Source organism: Budorcas taxicolor, chromosome 21 (genome assembly GCF_023091745.1).
Source record: "Budorcas taxicolor isolate Tak-1 chromosome 21, Takin1.1, whole genome shotgun sequence".
Lineage (NCBI taxonomy): Eukaryota > Metazoa > Chordata > Mammalia > Artiodactyla > Bovidae > Budorcas > Budorcas taxicolor.
In genome coordinates this window covers 37,589,414-37,613,497 of record NC_068930.1, presented here as the reverse complement: position 1 = coordinate 37,613,497, position 24,084 = coordinate 37,589,414, and the positions used below count along the sequence as shown (strand labels likewise).

The 24,084-nt window shown below is 51.8% G+C and overlaps 1 protein-coding gene across 2 annotated transcripts; it reads right to left on the bottom strand.

The window, feature by feature from the left end:
• Positions 1-327: 327 nt before the first annotated feature.
• Positions 328-23,440, bottom strand: SCAMP2 (secretory carrier membrane protein 2). Of its 2 annotated transcripts, XM_052659465.1 has the most exons (10): positions 23,291-23,440; positions 11,064-11,132; positions 10,545-10,643; positions 9,879-10,007; positions 8,364-8,481; positions 7,724-7,852; positions 6,914-7,073; positions 5,663-5,764; positions 2,134-2,251; positions 328-1,875 (listed from the first exon to the last, which is right to left on the bottom strand). In XM_052659465.1, the coding sequence occupies exons 1-10, from the start codon at positions 23,345-23,347 to the stop codon at positions 1,741-1,743; spliced, it is 1,116 nt and encodes a 371-aa protein (XP_052515425.1). In that variant the 5' UTR covers positions 23,348-23,440; the 3' UTR covers positions 328-1,740. The 2 variants fall into 2 exon arrangements, with proteins under 2 accessions (XP_052515425.1, XP_052515426.1); XM_052659466.1 differs by lacking the exon at positions 9,879-10,007.
• Positions 23,441-24,084: the final 644 nt, after the last annotated feature.

Genomic DNA, 24,084 nt, shown 5'->3' with positions numbered 1-24,084 from the left:
TATTAGAGATCGCCCACGTGAATGGGATAGGAGAAGCCCCGTTTAAGACGTGGATAGGGTGTGTTCAAAGAGGCTCCTCTCCTCCAAGACCAGCAACTGTGAATGTGGAAGTACTGGAACAAGAAAGTACCATGGAAGAGGACAAGCAATCTCAGTAAGGGGCTCGCCCCCAGGGGTGAGGGACTGAGCCTGCCCAGACTGGCCAGGGAGTACAGTGACCAGACACAGCACCTTCACTGTCTCTTCTCACCTATGGCTGGCCTGCCTCAGCCCCTACCCTATGAGCCACTCCCAACTTTCCAAATACAGCAGACGTCAGGACCAGTATTGTCTGAAAATGTCTTTTGTTTTTATTTAAGGACAAAATTGAGACATAACATATACATTTGTACACGGAGAAAAAAAATACCAGAAAGGAGTTTACAAAACCTTGGTCACTGCCATCCTCATTCAGCGGCTCTGGGGCTGTGTCAGCTGGCAGCTTCAGGGCTGCCTCCGGGTAGGCCCCAGATGCCCTGGGTTGGACAGCTTTTTGAGAAGTCCCCTCAGCCTACCCACCCACTCCTACCATCTCTGGAGGACAGGATACAGGTTTTAACCTTGAACTCCTAAGCACCCATCAGAGTGACACAGATCCTGGGGAATCCTCAGGACTAGTGGAAGGTGATCTAGGCTCTTGGGGAGTATGGGAGAACCCTGGGGGATTAGTCTGGAACCCTCAAAAAGGTGACCTGAAGAATGAAGTTCTGAACTCATTCCCCTTGCCCTCCCTAAGAGTCATACAAGCTAGATACTGCTGATGGTGGGGGGCAGGGATGGGCAAGAGTATGAGGCCAAGCTAAAGGGCAGCTGTTCCTCAGAAAGAGAGGAAATCAAAACAAATAGGGCCAAACAAACCATACCAGGACAATCAGGCCCACCCTAATACAAGACTGCCAAAAGCTGGGCAAGACAACTTCGGGTCAGTGTCCTCTATCCCTCTCCATCCCCAAATCCCAACCAACCCCATTGCACATTCAGTAAGTCTAAAGAGGGAAGGGCTTAAGAAGGGCCCCAGAGGGCACCATGTACTGCCCACATCGGGAGGATGCAGGGAGCCTAAACGGCTAGGAAACTGTTCATTAGAAACATGAGGCAGGACAGAGGCTAGAAGCCCAGAGTTCACCCTAGAGTGATCTGAGGAAGAGCCCAGACTGCAGCTCATCTAAAGGGGAGCCCTTAGGAGGCTCTCAGAGTCTGAGCAGGAGGAAACGGCAGGACTGTGGAAGTCACAGGCGGGGTCCATGAAGCCAGATTCCGGTCAGGCCTACTGGGGAGGAGTGGAATCTCAGGACTCCAGCAGAAATAAAACCCCAGGTGGTTGGGCCCAGGACAGCCAGTGATCCCAAGTATTTACGTTTGTGTTTGTATGTGTGAGTACATGTGTGTATCTGTGTATGGGAAGAAGAGAACTTCAGTCCCACTGCTTCCAAAGAGACAAAAAAATCCTATCAAACCACCACCAGAGAAGAAAAGACAGCTTTGTTTTTTTTTCTCTTGTGTTAAAAAAAAGTCCCTGTCCCTCCCTCCCCTTTCCTCAGGTGGAAGGGAGAGATGGTTGCTGAGGGAGGAAGAAGAGCCACGGGCAAGACCCTCCCCAGGTCTATGCTGGGCATACCCAATGCTTAAGGCACCCATGGAAAGTGCAGCTCAGAAGGCAGGTGAGAGAGAAGGCCAGGGCAGAGGGAGGAGTCAGGAGGACTAATTCCCCTGGAACGCTCCTTGGGCAGCAGATGAGGCAGCACTGCGGAAGGTCCTGCTACTGAAGATGCCCTGGGAAAACTCCTCCTGGGCCTGCTGGAAGCTGGCCCCCGTCCTGCGGTACAGGGAGTGCACCTGCAGAAAGAGGCTGTGGTGAGAAAAGTCCACCCGCCTGGGGGCCACCAGCTCATGGGCCCAAGGCAGCCACCACGGACCCCAGCCTGTCTGACCTCCCACCCAGAGCCTTGGAGGAAGCTGCTGGAGCTCTGAGGGCCCAGGAGATGCAACTGCTGTAGTGATGAACATCCCCCATGGAGAAAGCAGGAGAAAGGTGCCTACCCCAGGGGCTGGGGCTTCCTTGGGTTTGCAGTTGGCCCAGCACCCACCACTTACCCGCTTCAGGAGGAAGAGTGAGAGCACGGCACAGAGGGTGAAGAAGCCAGCCACCACCATCATGATGACCGACACAGCCAAGTTGTGCTTCATCGTAGACAGGGCTGCAATCCAACCACTGCAAAGGGGGAGGAGGCCAGGGAGAGCATAGTGGGATTGGGTCCCAGAGCTCCCTGTGAGGGGCTCCTCTCCAAGTGGCCACTGTGTGCTGAACACCACCTGGGCATCTCTGGGCAGCACAGAACCCTGTGGGCCAAAACCTTGGCCTCTGAGGCCAGGCCTCTATAAAGGCCATCAGGCCCCATAATGCCCATAGGGAATCTATGGGCCATGTGAGGCCTGGAAGGGAGGATGTGGCTGCTGCTTTCACAGTTAGGAGTAACGGTGGGTAGAGCCCTTTAGGGGGACAGAGCCCTCCCTCTGGGAAGGAGGATCACTGGCCAACACACTTCATTCATCCTCTCACCTTAGCTCCCCACCCTGCAGCCCAGGGACAGCCCCGCTGTCTCCAGCCAGTCACATCTCCTTCCTGAGCCCCAGTGTTCTCATCTACAAAGGGGACATCCTCACATTTTCTGATTTTAAAACTTAATACAAAGCTATAGCTATCAAAACAGTATGGTACTGGCATCAGGATAGACATATATTACAGATCAATGGAATAAAATTGAGAGTCCAGAAACAAATCTATATATTTATCATCAACTGATTTTAGACAAGTGTGCCAAAACCACTGAATGTTGAAGAATGGCCTCTTCAACAAATGGTGCAGGACAGCTAGATATCCACATACAAAACAACGAAGGTGATCAACACAATATTGTAAAGCAAATATCCTCCAATTAAAAATACATTAAAAAAATTAAAAGAAAAAAAAAACAATGAAGGTGCACCCTACTTCCACCATATAGAAAAGCTAACTCAAACCTAACAATAAGAACTAAAACTATTTAGATCTCATTACAATTAAGAACCTTTGATCATCAAATGATATTATCAGGAGTGAAAAACAACATACAGAAAGGAGAAAGTTTATAAATTATATACCTGACAAGCAGCTATGCAGTATCCTGAATATATGAAGAATCCAACAGACAATCCAAATACTAAATTAGAAAACAATTTGAATAGATATTTCTCCAAAGAAAATAAGCAAGCAAATAAATGATGGCCAATATCACAATTATTTAGGAAAGAGAAATCAAAATCACGAGTTACCACACTTCTAGACCGGCTATGAAAAGAAAAAAGGAAAAAAAAAAAGGAAAATAGTAAGTGTTAGGGAGGATGGACTGGAACCCTCATACACTGCTATTGAGAATGTAAAATAGTTTGGCCTGGACTTCCCTGGTGGTCCAATGGTTAAGAATCCACCTGCCAACCCAGAGGACACAGGCTCAATCCCTGGTCCAGGAAGATTTCACATGCTGTGGGGTAACAACGCCTATGTGCCACAACTCCTGAAGCCTGAGCATTCTAGAGCCCAGGCTCCACAACAAACAGCCACTGCAACGAGAAGTCCACGCACCATAACTAGCGAGCAGCCCCAACTGGCCCAACTAGAGAATGCCCGCAGCAACAAAGACCCAGCACAGCCGAACATACATACATAAAAAGGTTCAGCCACTGTGGGACAGTGTGGCAGTTCCTTAATAAATTATACACAGAATTACCATAGGACCCAGCAATTCCACCCTCGGATACACACCCTAAAGAACTGAACGCAGGTACTCAAAAACCTATACACAAATGTTCACAGCAGCAAAAAGGTGGAAACCCAAATGTCTATCAGCTGATGAGTGGATAAACAACATGCAGTATATCTCCAAGAACTATGGAATATTATTTGGTCATAAAATGTAATGAAGTACTAACATGAACCTTGAAAATATGATGCTATGTGAAAGAAGCCAGGCACCAAAAGCCAAATGTTAGGCTCAGTGGTAAAGAATCTGCCTGCCAACCCAGGGCACGCAGGTTCAATCCCTGGTCCAAGAAGATTCCACACGCTAAGGAGCAACTAAGCCCATGTGCGCCACGACTACCGAGCCTGTGTTCCAGAGTCCAGGCGCCACATCTGCTGAAGCCTGTGAGTCCTAGAGCCCATGCTCTGCAACGAGAGAAGCCGCTGCAGCGAGAAGCCACACAGGCTGCAGCTAGAGAAAAGCCCGTGCAGCAGTGAAGACCCCGCACAGTCAGAAATAGACACATAAATATAGATATTTTAAAGCCACATACGATTTCATTAAAATGAAATGTCTAGAATAGGCAAATCCAGAGAGGCAGAAACAGCTTAATGGTTGCTACAGGCTCAGTGAATGAGGGAATGAAGAGTGACTGCTTAATGGGCACGGAGTTTCCTTACAATGTGATACAAATGTCACAGTGTGATACAGAATTAGGCAGTGCTAATGTCTGCAGGACACTGTGAATGAACTAAATGCCACTGAATTATACAAAGTGGTTTAAGTGGTAAACAAAATGACAGATTTTATGTTACGCGTATTTTATAATCAGTAACAAAATAAGGAGGCGGGAGGACATCCACCCAATCGTGAGTGTTCTGAGGTGAGATGAGAAAGACACCGGGAGGCTGGAGGCCTCGGAGCTCAACCAGGCAGACCCAGGCAGGGCAGTGAGGGGCGGAGCAGGACCAGAACTCAAGCCTTCTGGCTCCCAGTCCAGGGTGTAAACAGCAGTTGTTAATCACAGTCTTTTACCAGGATCTCACTGAGGGTAATGAGTAATGAAACTGGGTCACCAGTCAAACAGAAAAGAGGCCAGGTTAGAAATAGCAAGGCAAGAAGGCAGAGGGGAGGAAGGCAGCATGCACTGGCTTCGAGTATGAGGTGAGTCACCCCTCCCCGCCACTCTGGACTTGCCAGCTCCACTGGAGGGCGGGGACCAAAATAGTGCAGCCCTTCCAGGCTCAGGCTTTCAGCCAAGTGCCAGCCTGACCTTTCTGTAATGTTCCCTGTGCACTGGAGCAGAAAGGAAAACATCAGCCATCAGCTTTTCTCTTTGAGACTAATTCTGAGCTGAGAATTGCAGCAGCCGGGACTCTCAAGCCAGCTGGATGCTCGAGGAGAGCAGCCCGAAAGAGCCGATCCTCGAGGGGTGAGGGCTCCACCTCCTGAGGTTATAGGGCCTCCAGAAAAAGTCGCAGCTCACAGTTTGTAAAGGCCAGGACATCCATGGGCAGCCTCCCAAGCCTCGGGGCTTGTCTAGGGGTGGTGGGAGCAGCCGCAGGCTCTAGGAGGGCATGGCAGGAGAAAAGGATGAGGGGGCCCTGCAGTGCAGGACACAGCCCTGAGAGCCTAAGGATTCAGGCCAACTCCACCCACGACACTCCAGAAAGGGGTGAGCAAGGCGAAACAGTGAGTGGCTACCAGGGAAGAAGTGGAAGGAGGCAGACCCTCGCTGACCCATCACCCCTCTCCCAGCCATGGCGGAAGATGGGTCATCCGTGGGGCCTTTCTGGGAGCAGGGGAACAGGGCCTAATCCCCTCTGTGCTGCCCCACGTCTCACCTGTCCCCAAGGCTAGGGATGCCGATCAACTGGATGATATAGATTCCTATTTGACAGAAAAATACAAAGAAGAACACGAAGAAGCTGAAAGAGTTGTCAGACCTGTGGAGAGACGGGGAAATGAGAAGTCACACAAGGGCTTCGGGCTCAGTCCTCATCCTTTTCACTTGCCAGGACACCTTCCTCGCTAGGAGACAGGAGGGAGTGTGCCAGAGTAGACAGAGCTCCAGGGGTCAGCCATACTGTCCATGAGGATAGGGACACACAGACACCCTATAATCAAAAAGGACTTCCTTCCGCTGCCTTCCAATTTAAGGGGTCAATGCTTGACTGCTTAAAGAGCTTATAAATAAAGTTGCTCACCCCAAGGACAATGTAAAAAACCTAACAGTCCATTTCCTGAAGTTATCTCCATTTCATTACAGGTAAGAAAATCTAAGCCTGTTATAAAGATAATAAAACTTTAAGAATCAATCTGTAGGCCTGGGTGGAAGAAAAGACATCTAGGGAGTAGGGAACACCAGATAAAACTGGTGTTTTGAGAACTTCCATCTCGCTCTGGAGGACTAGAATACAGTGAGGGTGCAGGTTTTGCCTGCTGACTACATGGGAGGGTTTGGCCACTGCTCCGCCCCCTCTTTCCCAGGACCTGTTGGGCTCCCTGTCTCTCCTCCCTTCTCTTCACTCCCTACTGGGCTCAACTAGGAGCTGAGCATCAACTCCTAGTCTCAATTCCAAAAGTCCTAGTGGTCTGTCAGGTGGATTCATTCATGTCCACAGTACTGGCTCTAGGGCCACTGGTCAAATACTGGCACTCATCAAGGCTCAAGGGTTACTGGGGAGGTGGGGAGAGGGGCAGATATGAGAATGGAGGGATAAAGCTATTGAGAGCTTATCTGACTGTTATCAGACTCTGTCTGGCTATCACAGACACACAGCCTCTCCCCAGGGACTAAAATCCTACTGAACCAGACAGACTGGGAGCAGGGGGAAGGCAAGAAAGGCTCTTGATTTCCTCTCTGGGTCTCCTGAGCCTGGTCCAAGGACAGGGCCCAGAACAGACCTCTGGTACAACAGAGGAGAAAGCAGCTGCTGATCCCTGCCCGCTCTCGCTAAGGGTGGGGATGGGAAAGTGAATTTCCCCACCATTCCATTCTGCTTAAGACTGGGAGGGGGCCCCAGGGCTGATGGGTTTTGACCTGCTACCCATTGCCAGCCATATATTACTCACCCCTGCCCAGCCCCACTCACCTGAAAGCCTTATAGATGGGTCGATACCAACAAAGGAAGGCACAGGGGGTGAAGATCACAAACCACAGGATGGAGAGGCCGAAGTCTACTCCCCTGGAGGTGTCGACTAAGAACCAGGCCAGGCAGGCAAGTAGGTTCAGAAACAGTGTCACTGAATGCACTGCGGAAGGAGAGGGGGCCAGAGAGAGAGGCTTGTGCCAAGGTGACCGAAGGCTTCCCCTCTGAGGCAAACCATCCCCTGAAGAGGTCCACGCTGTGAGAGCAGCTGCAGAAATACTAGAGGACCTTGGTCTGTACACAGGCAGGGTGTTCTGAGACCTTAAAACCAGGGAATCTTCAAACTCAGGTATCTGAGGAATGGCAGTGGAGGGGCGGATACAGATATAAGGGCTGAGCTTTGGGGAATGAAGTCTTTCAGCAGGGTTTCCCCTGGTTGTGGACAGCCCCCAGTGGAGCTACAAGAAGTCTCTCCTCGCTCCTCATTCCTAGGAGCCGAGGGGACCGTGGAGAGGACAGGCCTTCCCCTAAGGAGGGCTGTTCAGTGCAGGGAGCTCTGTAGGAACTCTGAAGCCTCCGGCTAGTCCCACCCTACCTGATATGGGGTCTGGACTGGCCCTTGGGGATAGGTTCCCAGGATAGGGAGCAGACTGTGGAGGGCCAGTTATGTGGGCAGAAGGCACCCCTCAGCCCAGCCCAGCCCAGCCCAGAAAGCGGCTGCAGCCTGCCAGGAGGAGCAACCAGAGCATAGCCAGCACGCTCGAGTCACACCCCACTTCACCCGGAGCTCGAAGGGGCAAGAGCAAGACTCACGCATCCAGAGATAGTACAGCATCTTGCATATCCGCTGGTAGTCGGCAGGGATCTCTGTGGAGAAGTCCTGATAGAAGCAGGGCTTGACAGGGCACCACACAGGCAGGGGCGGCCAGTTGTTCTCTCTCACTGTGTGGGAAGAGGTGAGGAGGTGAGCCCGGCTTTAGCAGCAGCGTGGCGGGGTACACATGTGGGCCAAGTCCCTGGGCCAAAGCAGGGCTCCCGGCGGGCGCCAGCAGACGGGTCTCAGGGTGTCTGGATACAGAGTGGGATGGGGAAAGGATGACGGGACACAGACACCCCTGAGCTCACTCCAATACAATGGACCCCAAATGCACTGGGAAACACAGAGTTTGATGGCCTAAGTGACTACTTTTATTAACAACCAGACCATAAGCACAAGGGGGCATCATCATGGGTAAGGAATCCTGGGACCAAGGCCCCCACTCTAAATTCCAGAGTGGGGAAGGAGTGCAGAAATAATCTACATCTATTAGGACCAAATGGCAAGTCTCCTGACCTTCACCTTACGTGGTGTTCCCCAGGACAATGCCATGACAGAGCTCAGCAAAGCTCTGAGGCTGCCCTGGAACAAGCGGGCTCAGGGAAGTCCTAAGCCAGGTAGCATGGCCTCCCTTACCATGTAAGTTGGCCACTGTGTTCTGAAGCTCCCGCTCCTTCCGCTCCAGCTCGGCTGCTTTCCTGTCCAGTTCTTCCTGCTGCCGGAGCAGGCTTGCCTGGGCTGCAGAGGCCACAGCCTGGAGGGTGCAGAGGAGGTGGAGGGCAGCCAGACACAAAAGACAGTGAGACAGTGTCAGTCTGAGCTGAAGTCGGAGAGGCCCTGCCCCACACAGGGAGGGCACAGAGGCAGTCCCAGGCCCAGTGTGCCATGGATACCGAAGACCACCATAGAGAAACCAAGGCGACCGGCCCCCCACCACCTCCACACCACCTCTGGCCCCTGAGCCATCACCAGGATCTCCCTTGTATCCCTCAGCTTGAAAGAGATGGGAACTATCCCCATATTGGAGTCGTTAAAGTTCAAAGTGACTTTTGAGGTAACAGCAAAGGGAAAAAGACCTCAGAAGGGACCAACCTATAGCCAGAAAGCCAGAGACTCAAGCCTCATTTGAAGAGCATGGAGTGTGCATGAGTGTGTGTGTGTGTGTAGGGGAAACAGTGCAGACCCGCCAGCAGTGAGACAGGAAGGGAGATACTTGAGGGCAGCCTCGTGCGCCCAGACCCTCGGGATCTATATTTAAGCACTCTCCTCCCACCCAGGAGCTGCCCAGAGGTACAAGTGAACTGTGACCCAGTACCACCCAGCAGCCCTTTAGGCTTGGCTGTGCTTGGCCTTGCCTTCATGACGTGCGGAGTCCAAGCTTACCCCTGTCCAGGCAGTGCGGGGAAGGCGCTAGGAGACTACACACGAGGCTGAACAGAGCTGGGCTTGGGCACGGTGTTCCAGCCTAGGGCCCTGCTCCCCTGGTTGGGACCCGGTTCCTCCTAAAGTCTACAGTCCTCCTTAGGGAACAGGTATCAAACTGGTCCTCTCATGGGGTGACAAGGCAGGCACACCTGCACATGCGTGTGTGAGCACATGCACCACACACACAGCTTCTCCTTCTCCCTCTCTAAAAGGAGTTCTCCAAAGAGTTACGGCTGCCTTCAGGAGGTTTTTCTTTTTGGCGGCGGGGGCGGGGGCAGTGCGGGGGTAGTCTTGGCTCCCTGGCCAGGGACTGAACCCACGCCTCCTACAGTGGGAGTGTGGAGTCTCAACCACTGGGCCGCCAGGCAAGTCCCAGGAGGTCAATTTCAGGCAATGGGGGCAGAAGCAGGACCAGAAGTGGCCACACTAGACCACACTGGGGTCCCAGCCTCCTCTCCGCAAGTCTGCAACTTCAGCTGAGTAGGCCCAGGTCCCTACAGCCCACCACTCAGCTAGACAGAAGTCACTCCTGCCTCTAAGTCTCGCCTCACCTCCACAGGGCTCTAGGGCCAGGCGTGGGGCCCAGGGACCCGGGCAGGGGCCGCACGTTCAGAGGAAGCCCAGCCAGACGACAGGAGCAGCCTGGGGCCCACTGGTGCCCACAGCCCAGCTTGGGTGGGCCCCGGGTGCCCTGCCCTCCCTCGTGCTCATCTACGCTTCGCCTACCTTCGGCAGGTCTCGCAGGTAGCTGTCTCTGAGAATACTATCTCCTCCTAGCAGCATCTGCCTCTCTGAGAGCTCGCTCACTGCCAGGAATCTGGTAGGCAGGAACCTGCTGGCCTGTCTAAGCAGGAGCTGCAACACACAACTCCACTGTCGGCCACGCTCACCTGGGGGCCACGAGGAGCGTGGGGTGGGGCTGGGAGGCATGGAGGGGAGTGTCGGGCACAAAGCACACAAGGCTCAGAGTACTGCTGGAGGGACAGAGCGAAGCAGGAAGGCGGGCAAGAATAAACGAGGTTTAAAAAAAAGAAAGGGAGAGCGAGGGGAAGAGAGATTCTGGGCCCTGGGGAAGAGAGAACAAACCAAAGGCCCGAAGAGGATCTGGAAGGACTCAGTAGGGGTAAATGCTCTTCCTGCCACCAAGGAGCCTGGCCTGGTGAGTAGAGCTTATTTCGGGTGGTGGTCACGGGGTTAGGGGAGAAGATACAGGTTGGTAGAGCAGACCCTCCACTTGCAAGTGACCAGCTCCCAGGAGATGACCCAGAGGGCCCTGGAAGGGGAGCCCGTGATGAAAGCCCTCTGCCCTCTCCTCAATCTCAGGGCTCAGCCACCAGTCTGGGTGTGTCCCTTTGTGGAAAGGAGAGGCCAAAGGGATCTTGTCAACAGTACCTGGGGGGTTGGCTGGGTGGGCTCCACTGAGGGTTGGAGAACTGCCGGCTGCGAGGGCCCAGGCATCTGTGAGACAGGAACCGTTGTCGCTGCATTTGTCTGCATGGGGCAGAGCGGAGGAGGGAGGTGAGTGGGCCTCCCCCAGTTGGCCACGTAGGGACAGACCCACAGCCGGGAGAGTGATGTGTCCTTGCCCGTTAAGGGCGCTCCCTCTGGGCCTGCCTCCGCAGCTTCGTGGCCAACAAGCCTCAGGTTCTGGGCAATGTGTGGCCTAACCTAGGACCCTGGATCCAGACCTTCCCAACACTGCCTGGCCCTCCTCTTCGGGGAGGAGCCCAGATCATGGATCCTGAGGGGAGAATGGATGGGTTCCTCTTCCATACCCCACCCCACTGAGTTCACATTAGGACTGTCCCTTTAAGGAACAGAACTTCTCTGTCTCTGCCAAGTCTCCTTACCCAGAGATGCCAGCACCACCCAGAGGACCCAGGGACTCAGAAAGAGGGCATGCCCACCAACCTCTGAGAAAGGGTTGAATTCAGCCAAGCCTCCTTGTGGGGCATTGGTCAGCTGGGTCACAGAGGGATCCTGAGAAAGTGAAAAAAGAGTCATCAGACACTGGGGAAAAAGGAGAGTCTTGGTGATGGGGAGGGAGACCACCGTCTCTAGGCCCCTCCCAGGGCTACCTGGCTGAAGTAAGCCTGTTGATGGCCCTTCCTAGAGTGCTGGAGAGCCTCTCCTGAAGGCTCCTGTGCCCAGCCCCTGCCATACCACAGCTGCAGTCATTTCTCCCTTGCTGGAAAAGGAGGGCTTCAGCCCAGATGACTTGCCAGAAGAGACCCAGAGCAAGGTTTACATCCTGAGGCCCAGGAAAAGACACCACAGGTGTTCTCTTTGGAGCCCCTGAGAAATTCAAAATGTTTAGGGAATTCCCTGGTGGGCCAATGGCTGGGACTTGGCACTTTCATTCCTGGGGCTATGTTCAATCCCTGATTGAGGAACTAAGATTCCCTAAGCCATGCAGCGTGGCCCTCCCCCCAAAAAATAGAAAAGAGATTGAAGATGGTTTAGCCTGAAAACTAGTCCAAGCAGTATACACCTGAAGTAAAACAAAGTGAAAGGATATGTTAGCAAGTGGGGAAGTCCACTAGGTTACAGACTGCTTCTGAATGGACCTGACTGCTCTGTGGGACCCAAGTGAGCCAGCAGGGTCTTTTTTTTTTAAAACAACAACAACAACAACAACAACTGTACCACACAGCATGTGGAATCTTAGATCCTTGACCAAGGATTGAACTCTGGCCCTTGGCAGTGACAGCACTGAGTCCTAACCACTGAACCATCAGGGAATTCTGAACCTATAGGTTTGACTCCAGAGGGGGGTTGAATATAAATGTCCTCACCACTTTATGGCTGCTCTTTACTGGTACTGGCCACTTGCCAGATTCAGCTCCCTCAGAAAAAGGGGAGTCTTCTGGGACCCACCAGCCTGCACTGAATGGATCTGGTGTGCCTTGGACACACACACACACACACACACGGACACACACGCACGCGTGCGCGCACGCACACACACACACACACACACACACACACACACATTGACTACTTAGAATGAGTTCCTCTAGGATTGCCTTGATTGCCTTTTTTCCTCTAAATTACTTCTTCCTTTAAATTTAACTTTCAGTTTTGAGTCACTTGGTTGACTGTTGAATCAAATGATTCTATGGTTTTACAGGTGGTCTCCTGGAGATGCCAGATGGGATCAGCACAGCCCAAGTACCAATTGCTAACACCTATAAAATAACCCCCACCTCCTAGAGGAGACTCACTTAAGAGTTCTTTGGACTTCACCCTCAAAAGTAGCTAAAGAATTCAAATGACAGGTTATCCCAGAAAATCTTCTGCAGTTAGTGAAATTTAGGGTGTAACTAAGAACATTCAGAACACACAGTTTACGTGGGGTGGGCCAGCATGATTATAAAATGACAGTAATTAACGTGTACATGCTCTGTTAGGGAAGACTAAGGGGAAATAGGTATTCAGCCTAGAAAAACATTTCTCAGTGGATTTCCTATGAAGTCAATGTGTCTTGAGCTTAACTTTGAAACAAAGTTAAAAACGTTTTTTAAAAATAAAGTAAAATAAACTGGTTTAAAGTATTTACCTTCAGGGAGGGTCTGTTTTTTTTGGTGGGGGAAGTGGGTGGGGGAGGGTGGGTAAATAAGATGGTATGAGTGGATACTTTTCACTTTATAACCTTTCTATACTGTTTTGTTATTTTTATTATTTTACAGAAAGCATTTATTCCTCTCATTTTCTAAAGGACAATTTAAGGTTCTGGAACAAAAACGTGCTGCTGGCTGCCAGTGCTGATTTTATTAAACCATGCACACTTGCGAGGAATACAGATTTGAAGGACTCAGCTGAAATGCCAAGAAAATGATGTTTTTGGATTTTTTTCTCCCCAGATTCTTTTCAAAAAATGCAAAAATGTCCTCAGAACACAGCCTTTCCCCAAGTTTTCATCCTTCCCTTTTCGAGGCCAACCCCTCAGGCTGAGGGCCTCACACAGGGCTCCCTGCCATCCTCTCTAAGGGTGCTGGCCTGGGGCCGGGCTGGGCATCTAACACAGCTCCTGCACACTCGCACTCCCTTCCCTTCCCCACACAGAACAGGTATGGGGCTCAGGTCCAGCCCAACAGCGACGCCTCTGGGAGAAACAGCTGCCCCCAGACTCTGCCAAGGCCTCAGCGAGGCTCCCCTGTCAGCACAGCTCACCCCTAGTTCCTCACGGCTCATCCAGATGCTCCTGGCCTTCTTGCCAGCTTCCCCTCCAGCAGCAAGCCTACACAGATTGGATTTTTAAACACAGTATTCAAAGTAGACAGACTCTCAGAGACCCAGGCCTCAATTTTCAGACGTAGAAATGGATATTCGCCACCCTGCAGGACTGGCTCCCTTATCTGAACATTTACACAGCCAAGGGTCAGCGCTAAACATGCCTCTCTCTCTTTTTAATATTTGTTTATTTATTTGGCTGTGCCGGATCTCAGTTGTGGCACACAGGATCTTTGGTGCGGCATGTGGGATCTAGCTCCCTGACCAGGGATCGAATCCAGGCTCTCTGCACTGGGAGTTCAGTCTCAGCCACTGGACCACCAGGGAAGTCCCTGAACGTGCCTCTTTCACACATTCTGCCATCTTCGCACCGAGGCCATCTGCCCCTAGAGGGCAAGCCTGTGTCTGCAGGGCCCCAGGGCCTGGCCCAGAGCTGGACACACAGCCTCAACCCACTTCCTGTCTCCCCCGCACCCCACCCAGTCTCCTCCGCAAAGAGGCAATGTGGCCGTGTCCTTTCTGCTGGACACCATCCTTGCCAGGTGGCTCCTGCAATTTGGACAAAGTGACAAGGTGAGGCTCGAGAGGCCAGTTGGAGGAACTGGCCTTGAGGTTTTTTGTTGGCTGAACGACTAGCAGATTTCTCCCAGAATTACTGGGCTGGCTTCCTGCAAGAAAGATCTAGGGCTCAGTATCTGTTCCCCTTTCAGACTCCGCAGACATCAAGTCACAGCCCAGTAAGTGAGCTGCAGTCACTGAAATCAGATCCACCGTCCAAGGGACAGGTTACTCGGGTTGGTCACTACAGGACAAGGGCAGAGGGGCAGCCGTGGTAGCGGTGTCAGGAGCCAGCATACCCGCTTGGCTGAGCTGTACACCTTAAACAGACAGCCTCCATACCTGTGAAGGGATGTCATTTTCTTACCAAGGTTAGCCAGAAGAGGATTCTGGCGGGTGGGGGGACTGATCACCCTGTCCAAACTGACCCCTCTTCTTTTCTCAACAATCTTAAGGACTTGGCCCTGGGCCCCTAATCAGGCTCACAAACAAATCCTGTCTTCTCTAGCAGGCTGTAAACCGCAGCCAGCTGCCTCTGTGTCTAGTTCATACTTCTGGCTCCTAGTGCTTGGTGGAGGGCCTGATGCAAGCAGAAGCTCGGGTATGTCTGGAATAAGGACTGCAGGCTGACGGCCCTTCTCTGCTTTCTCTACGAGGTACTGCCCAAGTGCCAAGGCACAGAGAAGGGGAGGGCCGCCTGCATCAGAGCAGCAGCCCCAGGGGCTAGAAGGAGTCTGCTTGGGGAAAGGAGCCTGGGACACTCTGGGAGACACGGGTGCTTTCCATCTGAAGAGGACCTAGGCACTTTCTGACAGATGCGTGTGGTTTCAAGAGAAGCTGAGGCCCAGTGAGAGAGCAAGGGAGAAGGGACAGACACGGGAGCTGACATGCAGAGTGTCCACCGTGCGCAGGCTCGTCACACAGTGATGCTGCTGCTGGTCATCCCAGAACTGGCCACTGTGCCACACCACCAGAAAAGGCTCTCCCAGCCTTTCTCAACCTGGGTCCTTAAGAGAGTCAAGCCCCACTGCCCCAAGCCATCCACTGTCTGCAACGACCTGCCTTCTTTCCTGTGTATTAGAACAGTCCTGGTGATGTTCCATCCTCGGGAAAATGGAGAAAACAGTAGTTCCAGTCAGCTTCTGTGTTTTGTGGCTCAGCTGAGGAGCCCTGGCTGAGAAAAGCTACAACCCACCTCCTCATTCAACCTTACAACCACCCTGTGAAGGAGGAGTATGAGAATGAAGAAAGGCCCAGCTCAGAGAGAGGAAGACCTCAGGGACTGTAGTGGTTGAGCCCAATTTTGAATCCAAGTCTGTCTTTCTCCAAAAACACAAGTGATAAACCCACATGGGGCAGTCTCCCCAAAGCCTGGCTCAGGAACTGACCAACAGAAGGTGCTCGGTCAACATGGGGTTGAAGGGTCAGACAGGACGACTGGGGCCGCTCGGCTATTTGTTCCTGAACTTCAGAGCAGTCCTTCTGGGAGAACACCCTTGGAAGGACACTGGCAGAGAATCTTGTGAGTCAGGACCACACTGACTGGCCTGAATGAGGACCCTCAGCTTTCCCTTCAAGTCACAAATAAGCCAACGGCAGCAATCTTCCTTCCCACTCACCCAGCATCAGCCAGCTCTTAAGTGGGTCAAGCATTTAACAGCATGGTGACAGCTAAGTCTCACCTACCAAGAAGTAAGCTGACACCCCCTCAGTGCCCAAAGGACTCAACCGGCTCACGCCCCCGTGACTGAATTGCTAACAAGGAGAATGCGCCTGGTCGCAGTTCCTTTCATGCAGTGAGCAGCCACACATAAGGTGAGGGATACACTGAGAGAAACAGGGTGCAGCTCCCTTCAGGAGACCATAGTCTGGGAGCTGAGACAAGCGCACACAGCATGAGCGGCCGTGGGAGGGGAGAGGAGGCCGGGCGGGCTCGGAGGAAGGCGAGCACAGGCCCAGTCGGGTAAGCTCGGGCCATACAGCTCCGGGGCAGGGGGCACTTGGTGGAGCTGGGCTGTGAGGACTGAGAAAACGAGGCGGTACAGCTGGGCTGGAGTTCTGCTGCCGGGGGTGGGGGTGGGGCGGGGGGACGGCCTTGAAAAACATGCTTGTTTCCACTGGTTTGGCAACCCCTTTCCACACATCTCCCAGGTCTCGGCTGTGCTCGAGTTTACAGCGACTTTTCCTTGCTTTCCCACCCTCCACTCCACCCAGGCTCCCAATGTGAGGTTTATTTCAGGCTTCAAATAAACACGTTAAATAAATACCTCATAGACTAAAAAACAAAACCAAAACTTGGCCACGCCCTCTGCGAGGCAAAGAGTCACCACTGCTTTGGATCGTCTGTGAAGTCCTGTTTGCTTTAGTGACAAGGCTGTGTGTCACAGCACAAGAAGGAGCGGTCATCCCCAGGCTGGCTGGCTGGGTCCCAGGCGAACGAGGCGCCACGGTTAACCTTGGTTTCTTTGAGCTACGGCCCGAGAAGCCATCCAAAGGAAACATGACAAAAACATGTGAAAATCTGTATCTGCAAAAGTATTCATTGCACTGGTATTTACAACAGGGGAGAAAAAAGCAGGGAACAACTTAAGTACCCAGCGACAGTGAGCTCCAGTACGTTTCGGTGCACATCACCTCAGTGGCCTAAACAGTCACTAAAAATCACCGTTATGAACACAGGGCAGCATTACAGAAACAGCTTGGTTATACGAGTATCAAATGACGATTCCATCAGAAGTACTCACAACAGAAAACACATCAAAACAACAATGGCTGCAAAACACTAGGAGAAACAGGGATGGTTAAATTTGTTTTCCAAATTTTCTATAATGTGATTATGTTATGTTTATGTTAAACAAATACATACACACTTCTTTTTTAACAAGAGAGCCTGAGAACCCATCAAATGAGCACGGTGCACCTTGGGGCCTCCCTCCCTGCCACAGCAGCGATGTACAGACGCTCCCAGAAAAGGGTCCAAGTCCCTGGCCTGGCATTGAGGCGCTCCATGACCTGGCAGCAGCTTTCCTCCAGGTGCAGCCTGTTCCCCATCAAATGGAGGCCCCTGCCCTCTCCTTCCACCGCGGTCTGTCTACTCCCTACACAAACCATTCCACACCAGCGCACGGTGAGGGTACCAAGAAAAGGCCTTGGTTCCTGCCCTCAAGAAGCAAATAGCACAGAGAACACAACAGAAGCCAGGGCAAGAAGTGACAGCATGTGACCAGTGCTGAATAAGGGCACAGGCAAAGGGCTCGCAGAAGAGGGAGTGAAGAGGTTGTCTGGAGACTCGGGGAAGGCTTCTCTGAGGTGGCACCTGAGCTGGATCTCAAGAGAGGAAAGAAATTAAGCAAGCACTCAAGAGGGAGAGGAGAAAAGCATTTGCAAAGACATGGGATCTTTAAAAAGACCTTGCATATGTTCAGTGAGGAGGATCAGGAGACTACAGAGCAAAGTGTATATACAGAGAGAGGAGCACTAGGGACCCAACCTGAAGATGGCTGGGCCGGACTGCAGGCCGTGGCAATGGGGGCAACAAGAGATTGTGCAAAGCCTGTGCGTTCAGTCATATCCAACTCTTTGTGACCCCATGGACTGTAGCCCACCAGGCTTCTCTGTCCCTGTGGGTTGCTATTTCCTTCTCTGGGGGATCTACCCGACCCTGGGATTGAACCTGTATCTCTTGCGCCTCCTAAACTGACAGGTGGATTTTTACCACCACGCCACCTGGGAAGCCCTCAGAGGTCGTGAGCAGTGATCATCTCCGCCAGTAGCGAGGAGAGCGCGGTGCTCAGGGAAGGAGGATGGCAGGAAGACTGCCGGGGACACAGAGTCCACATGGGTGACAGTGAGGCTTGAGCTAAGGGATGACACAGGGGATGGAGAAGAGCGAAAGGGCTCCGGAGGCCCTCCTCAGGTAGCCGCTACAGGCTTGACCACTCCACAGGGTGGTCAGGGTATAGAGTTACTGCAGGACAGGGACACAGGGGAGGGGAAGGGGAGGGAAGGGGTGGAGTAACTGAGGCTGCCAGCTCGGGGGACCTGCAAACAGTGCCACCACTGAGCACGACAGGCGGTCATGGGAGAAGAGAAAAGGATTTTCAGGGGCAGGTGTGTGGGGGCAGGGAGAGGATCTGGGAAGGTATTGATTCGCATCAGAGAGACTGAGAAAATGCATCTGGGTGGAATGGGCGGAAATGTCCAGGTAAGAGCTGGAAATACTGGTTTGGAGCTCAGGAGAAAGTGAGGGCTAGAGCTCTAGATCTCAGACCACTGGAATGTGGATGCTACTCTGAAGCCATGAAAGTGGGAGGACTTACTCAGAGAGGTACACCCTGAGAACAAAGTCAAGGACAGAACTCTAGGACACCCCCAAATGCAGGAGACAAGAAGAGAAAACAGGCAGAAGGAGGTGAGAGTTATCAGTATAAAGAGGCCAAGGACAGAGAGAACTTCCAGGAGACTGGTCAGACAAGCTGGTGCACCACAAGCAGCAGACCCATCATGGGCCTACAGATCCCAGGGAGTCCACGAGAGTGAGGTGGCGCGGGGGGCGTGGAGCTGAGAGTGTGCGGAAGTGACTTAAGTTGGTGCTCCTTCACCTGGAGTACCTTCTCGTGCCATAGGCTTTCTGCTCCCAGGACCTCCTACCACAGGACCCTGCCCCGTTCTCCCTCAGATCCCTCACAGGCCCTTTTGGCGAGTTCTGACTGCCCTTATCATATCAGGACATGCTGTCAGGATAAGCGAGCATTTCTTAGCTCTCCTGTCAAATTAGAAGCTCTAGCGGGCCATGTGCCCACTTATCCTGGTCTCCTGCACAGGCCTCAGAGCAGCAGGGGCTCAGTGATGTGCATAGTGTGTCAGCATCTCATAGGAGCACTGCTGGATGGGTCACATCTTGCGAATTTATGTGCACGGCACTCTTCTCTGGACCAGCAGCAAATACCCCTTGTTTGTCCTGGTTAAATATTACCATTTCTCTGAACCCAGGATTGTCCTACTCCAAACGGCTCCAAAGAAAACTTAATAGACATGTAGGGTCAAAGTTCAGCTGTATCACTGGCCAAGGGCTTTCTAACACCCAGACTACCTCCAGATGCAACTATTAAGGCAAAAATACCTTCCCACTCCAACCTGGGCAGCTGCCTGGAGTCAGTTAAACTGTATGAACCTTGCCATTTTCTAGTTTCTTGAGACAATGCTCCTGTTCCCAGGAGCAAGTTCTACCAGGTCCAATGGGGGGTTCTGAGAATTCCCAAAGCTACAGTCAAACTGAAGTCCACCCTCTCAGGGAAGTGACACAGCCCTCAGTGTCTCTGCAGGGAACTTCAGGTGACTGTTCACGCCCAAATCACGTTTCTGCCACCACTTTCTCCTCCCACAGGAGAGAAATGTCTTAAATCCTTGGGAAGCAGCCATACCACCAAGATTATCTTTTAACTGCAAGGAGACAAGGTGTGAAAGTGATATGGTGTGATTTGGCAACTCATGAACGCTGAAAGGTTTTCTCTGTTTGGAACCACCAGCTAGTCCGCTCCCAGATCAATGTCGACTGCCTGGGGTAACCTAACAGAAACAGCAAGCAGCAAAGCAGCCCAGGCATTTGCTGGGGTCTGCTGTTTTTCAGTGGACTGCTGAAAGAGAAAATGGGGAGGACCACGCCCATCTGGAGCCCTCAACCTCTTCATCACCCGGCATCACACTTTCTGAGAAACTTTTGGGAACAGACATGCTGGAATCAGGAGAAAGCAGAATACTCAGATGGTACACAGCACATGCACCATAATGCACAGAGGGATTAGGGAGTGCCAGGGGAGGTTGGGAAACCAGCCACTCTCGGCTTGCACTTTCCTGCTTCCTCCTAGGAGTTTGGTAAAAAACCTCTGCTGCACTCTTGTGACAACTTTCCACTTACAGTCTGACTCTGCAGGAAGTTTTCAAATAATCCCACTATAACCGTACACAAGGAGGAGGTCATAAAAGCCCACAGCCACAGTTCAAGTATAAGGAAGTCAATCTAAAAGCACACCAGGAGCTTCAGGGGATATTGCAAGAGTTAGAAGGATTCCATGGTTGCCAAACTCTGAGAAAGGCTGGATCAAACAAAGTTGGGCAAATATCTTTACTGCAGGATTTCTCAGAGCCTTTAACAAATGAACAAGCCTGGTCAACCTTCAGGAAAATTATTCCTGACTTTATTTGACCACAGAACCCTGAGCACCTTTCAGGACTGGCATTACTAAGAAAACATGCTATATTAAAATATCATCTAGCGCAATACAGGAGATTTCCTGGTGGCTCAGTGGGGAAGAGCCCATCTGCCTGTGCAGAGGACAAGGATTCAATCCCTGGATCTGGAAGACACCACATGCCATGAGGCAACCAGGCCCACGTGTCGAGCAACTATTGAGTCTGCGCTCTAGAATCCATGCTCCTCAACAAGAGAAGCCACCACAATGAAAAGCCCAAGCACCGCCACAAAGAGTAGCCAACGCACAGCAATAAAGATCCAGAGCAACCAAAAATAAATAAATCTTAAAAAAAAAAAAAAGGCACAATACAATCCATATTATTCCAGCCCCACACACTGAAAAACAACAAAAAAGCTCACTTAATTTGTTACTTTCACCCTTACCAGTACTCTCATTTTAAAAATGGTAACAGTGGTGATGATGTTACATTCTTTCCTTAGCTGGCCTAAGTAACTGCCAGGGCAGTTTAAAATCTTTAGAACAGCACTAACCAGAGAAGACGGCCCAGATCTGAGTCCCTTCCTGCTTCAATTAGCTAGTGACTCTGGCATGTCCTATCCTCACTGCATTCTTGGTTTCTCATGTCTAAACTGAAAGGGTTAGAAGAGATTTCTGAGGATGTTCCCAGCTCTAAAAATCCACCATGGAACTCCGAACACTAAGTATATTTTCGTAAACCACCATGGAGAGAAGGGGAAAAAAAAAAAGACTCTTGAAGGCCGGTTAGGTGTGACAGTGTCTGGGTCTATAGCCTCTCCACCTTCTCTCTTCTGAGCTCTGTGCCAACACCCTAAGTAAATGAAGCTGGGCTCACACCCAGCCCCCCAAGGGCTGTGCCTTCCCAGTGTCCCAGCTCTGGAAGTCAGAGAAGCGGAAACCACTATCACAAGGAGAGGGAGGGCAGCTCTCCAGGAAAAGAAGTTTGGGGGCCTCACACCCAAAGCTCCTTCTCCCTCCACAGCTGTGCGCCAAGAGGAAAAACCCAGCGCAGAGTCAGGAGGAGCAGAATCGCAGCCAACTGGCTCTCGCCTTCCCCCACAGGCTTCCCCACCAGATGTTACTCTTTACAGGACCACAACTGCTTCCTGTCCTGCCATATCCTGGGGCTGCCTGATGGACAGACTATCTTGCTTCAGTGCAGAAGTTACTTCTACCACAGTTTGCACAATCATTTCTGGGGTTGGAGATGTGGTTTAAGACTTTCAAGCTGCTATTAATACAGGGCAAAATTTAGGCCAATTATCTAGCCCACTGCTAGCCCCGAAGACAAGCTCTCTGCATCTCTGGATATCTGACTGCCCCTTTCAGATAGCAGTAGACATTTGATTTCTGATTCTGACAGTACAAAAAAAGAAAGAAAAAGGCACATCATTACACAGCACACATACCAAAAGGCTTCTGAAAGTGAAGTCGCTCAGTCATGTCCTTGACTCTTTGCAACCCCAAAGACTGTAGCCTACCAGGCTTCTCCGTCCATGGGATTTTCCAGGCAAGAATACTGGAGTGGGTTACCATTTCCTTCTCCAGGAGATCTTCCCAACCCAGGGATTGAACCCGAGTCTCCCACATTGTAGGCAGACGCTTTACCATCTGAGCCACCCGAACTCCAGTATCATGCAGCAGTTTTATAACTAAAGCAAAACAGTTATCTGAAGACAATGGCACAGAAAAAAAAAAAAAATGCAAACGTCCTTTCTTTACTCAAATAGAGATTACTGCATTACATAAAAGATAACGTCCTCCAAACAGTTCTGTCAAGAAGCATGAAGTTACTAGAGGAATGTTAGGAATTCCCTGATGTTACCAAGCTATCAAAATTTGCCTCAAGGGCTCCCACTGGCTAAGTCACCTTAAAACCAAGAAAGAGATGTAAAATATTCACTCTCTGACATTCATTCTAGTCTCTTTTGTGTTTATTCTGACCCTTGAAAGAAAGGATTCAAGGTGGAAAAGCTCATGCTGTGTCTTGCAGGAAGGACCCCCTCCAAGGACTTCCCCTACACCTGCAGGAAACTTTAAAGTTGCCAATGACCAAAATAATGAACAAGCAGGAAGAGTTCACATGCCTGGTGACATCCTGACAAAGCAGAAAGCTCGAGGCTCATAAATCGCTAGTCAGCACAAGCAAGCTTCCCTAGAACTGGTTTTGAGCATACACAAAACAAGAGGTACCGGAGCTTTGGAGTTAAAGGAGTCCCAACCCCCATCATGGAAAAGAATAACCCTATGCTCTCAGCTCAAAGGTGGGAAGGTTTTGGCTTTTATTTTACTTTTCTTAAAGGTTTTGGCTTTTAAAAGGAAGTCTCTTCTTCCTTGGGCAATTGTTAAAAAGTCAGGCCAGCTCATAGATCAGTGCATCTCATCTACCCTGCCACCACACACAGGTCCATCAGGCCAACATTCCTTGCACTTCAAGTCCCTCAGAGGCTCCTCACTTCTCCTCCCCCTCTACCCTGCACTCTCTCATCTAGCCAGAGCCCAGTCCAAACTAGATCCATGGCCAAGGTGTGTAATTGTCATCAAGGCCATATTTCAACTTGGGTTACCAGCCTTCCCTTTCTGACAAATCTCAGGGGCTCTCCTATATCGTATAGACTAGTTGGCTGTGTGTGTGTTGCGGGGGATGGTCTTGGGATTTTCTCACATTTCTCCATCCCTCTACAGGCTTCCACCTCCTCATTAGGTTGCTGTCACCCTCTCTCCTAAAGTGATTCAAGGCTAGCGTCTCCCCAAGACTGCGGGATGTGGCAGTCACACTTTCCCCTCAGGTGAAGTCGCTTCTCTCCCTGAAGCTGGGGGCTTCCCTGATCCTGTGCGCCAGTCCCCTTCCCCAGCGGTATCCAGTTAGAAGGGCTACGTTCCTGGGAGCTAGACAGTCCCACCCTTTTCCCAGAGTACAGCGCCCCGCCCCCTCCGCTGTTCCACCTGCTGCTAGTCCCGCCCCCCAGGCGCTACGATAGGACACCCCTCGAAGCCCGCTCTCCCATTGGGCAGACAGCCCGTCCCTCCTACGCCACGTCTCCCGGCTCTGGCGAAAGAGGCCCGGGCGGCGGCCTTCGGGCACTGGACAGAGCTGTAAGATGAGGGCTCTACCTGGAAGGGGTTTACGTCCACTGGGTCCGCGAAGGGGTTGGTATCGAAGGACGACATGGCGGTCGGGGGCCGACGAGCGAGCTCCGAGAGCGCTTCTGCCTCCGGGCACCCAGACCCAGCGGCGCTCTCCGTGCAGACCCTCCACTTCCGGGAGCGAGGCGGCCGTTCTGGCGCAGGCGCAACGCCCTCCCAGAGGGGCGTGGTCGTGTGACATCACAGAAGTCCGCTCCGCCTTCCTGCCCAACCCACTGTGGAGCCTGGTGGTCATTCGCTTCCCTCTGCTTGCTTATTCCTTGTGTCTGTGCTCCAGTGGTCGGCGAGGCACCGAGGAACTTGGGAGACGGAGGAGGGGCTGGAGCCGTTCCCAGCTGCCTCTCCGTCAGATAGGTTACAACACTGTGTTAGAAACTCCTCAAAGTAAACTCCCAAAAGTGGGGCTGGAAACTTAACCCCTTCAGCTTTCTTGGAGGGCAAGTTTGGGAAATACTCCCTGGTTCGGGCAGGGGACAGGAGTTCCAGCCAACGCGGGGAGTGGGGAGTGGAATTCCGACTCAGGGGACTTCGCCAAGCTAGAAAACGGTTCTGTTGGTAGGGGCCGAGCAGAGAGGATCTTTTCGAAAGAATGGACTGTGCAGCTGTTCCCCATACTAGCTGAGCCCTGCCTCTCTTAGGCCTTGACCCCCGATGTCAAGTTTTATCGTCTTAGGCGTGAGGATCCCTGAGCTCAGACAGGTTTAGGGCCTGAGCTGGGATTAACCTGGGCATCCAGCATTTATTAAATGAATGAGGGAGTT

Excerpts from the sequence above, each read along its gene's own strand:
- SCAMP2 (XM_052659465.1), bottom strand. The coding sequence starts at position 23,347 with ATGTCGTCCTTCGATACCAACCCCTTCGCGGACCCAGTGGACGTAAAC. Across the intron at positions 8,482-9,878 it reads ACCTGCGAGACCTGCCGAAG|GCTGTGGCCTCTGCAGCCCA; the intron begins GTAGGCGAAGCG and ends TGCACCCTCCAG. Across the intron at positions 7,853-8,363 it reads CACAGTGGCCAACTTACATG|TGAGAGAGAACAACTGGCCG; the intron begins GTAAGGGAGGCC and ends CTTCCCACACAG.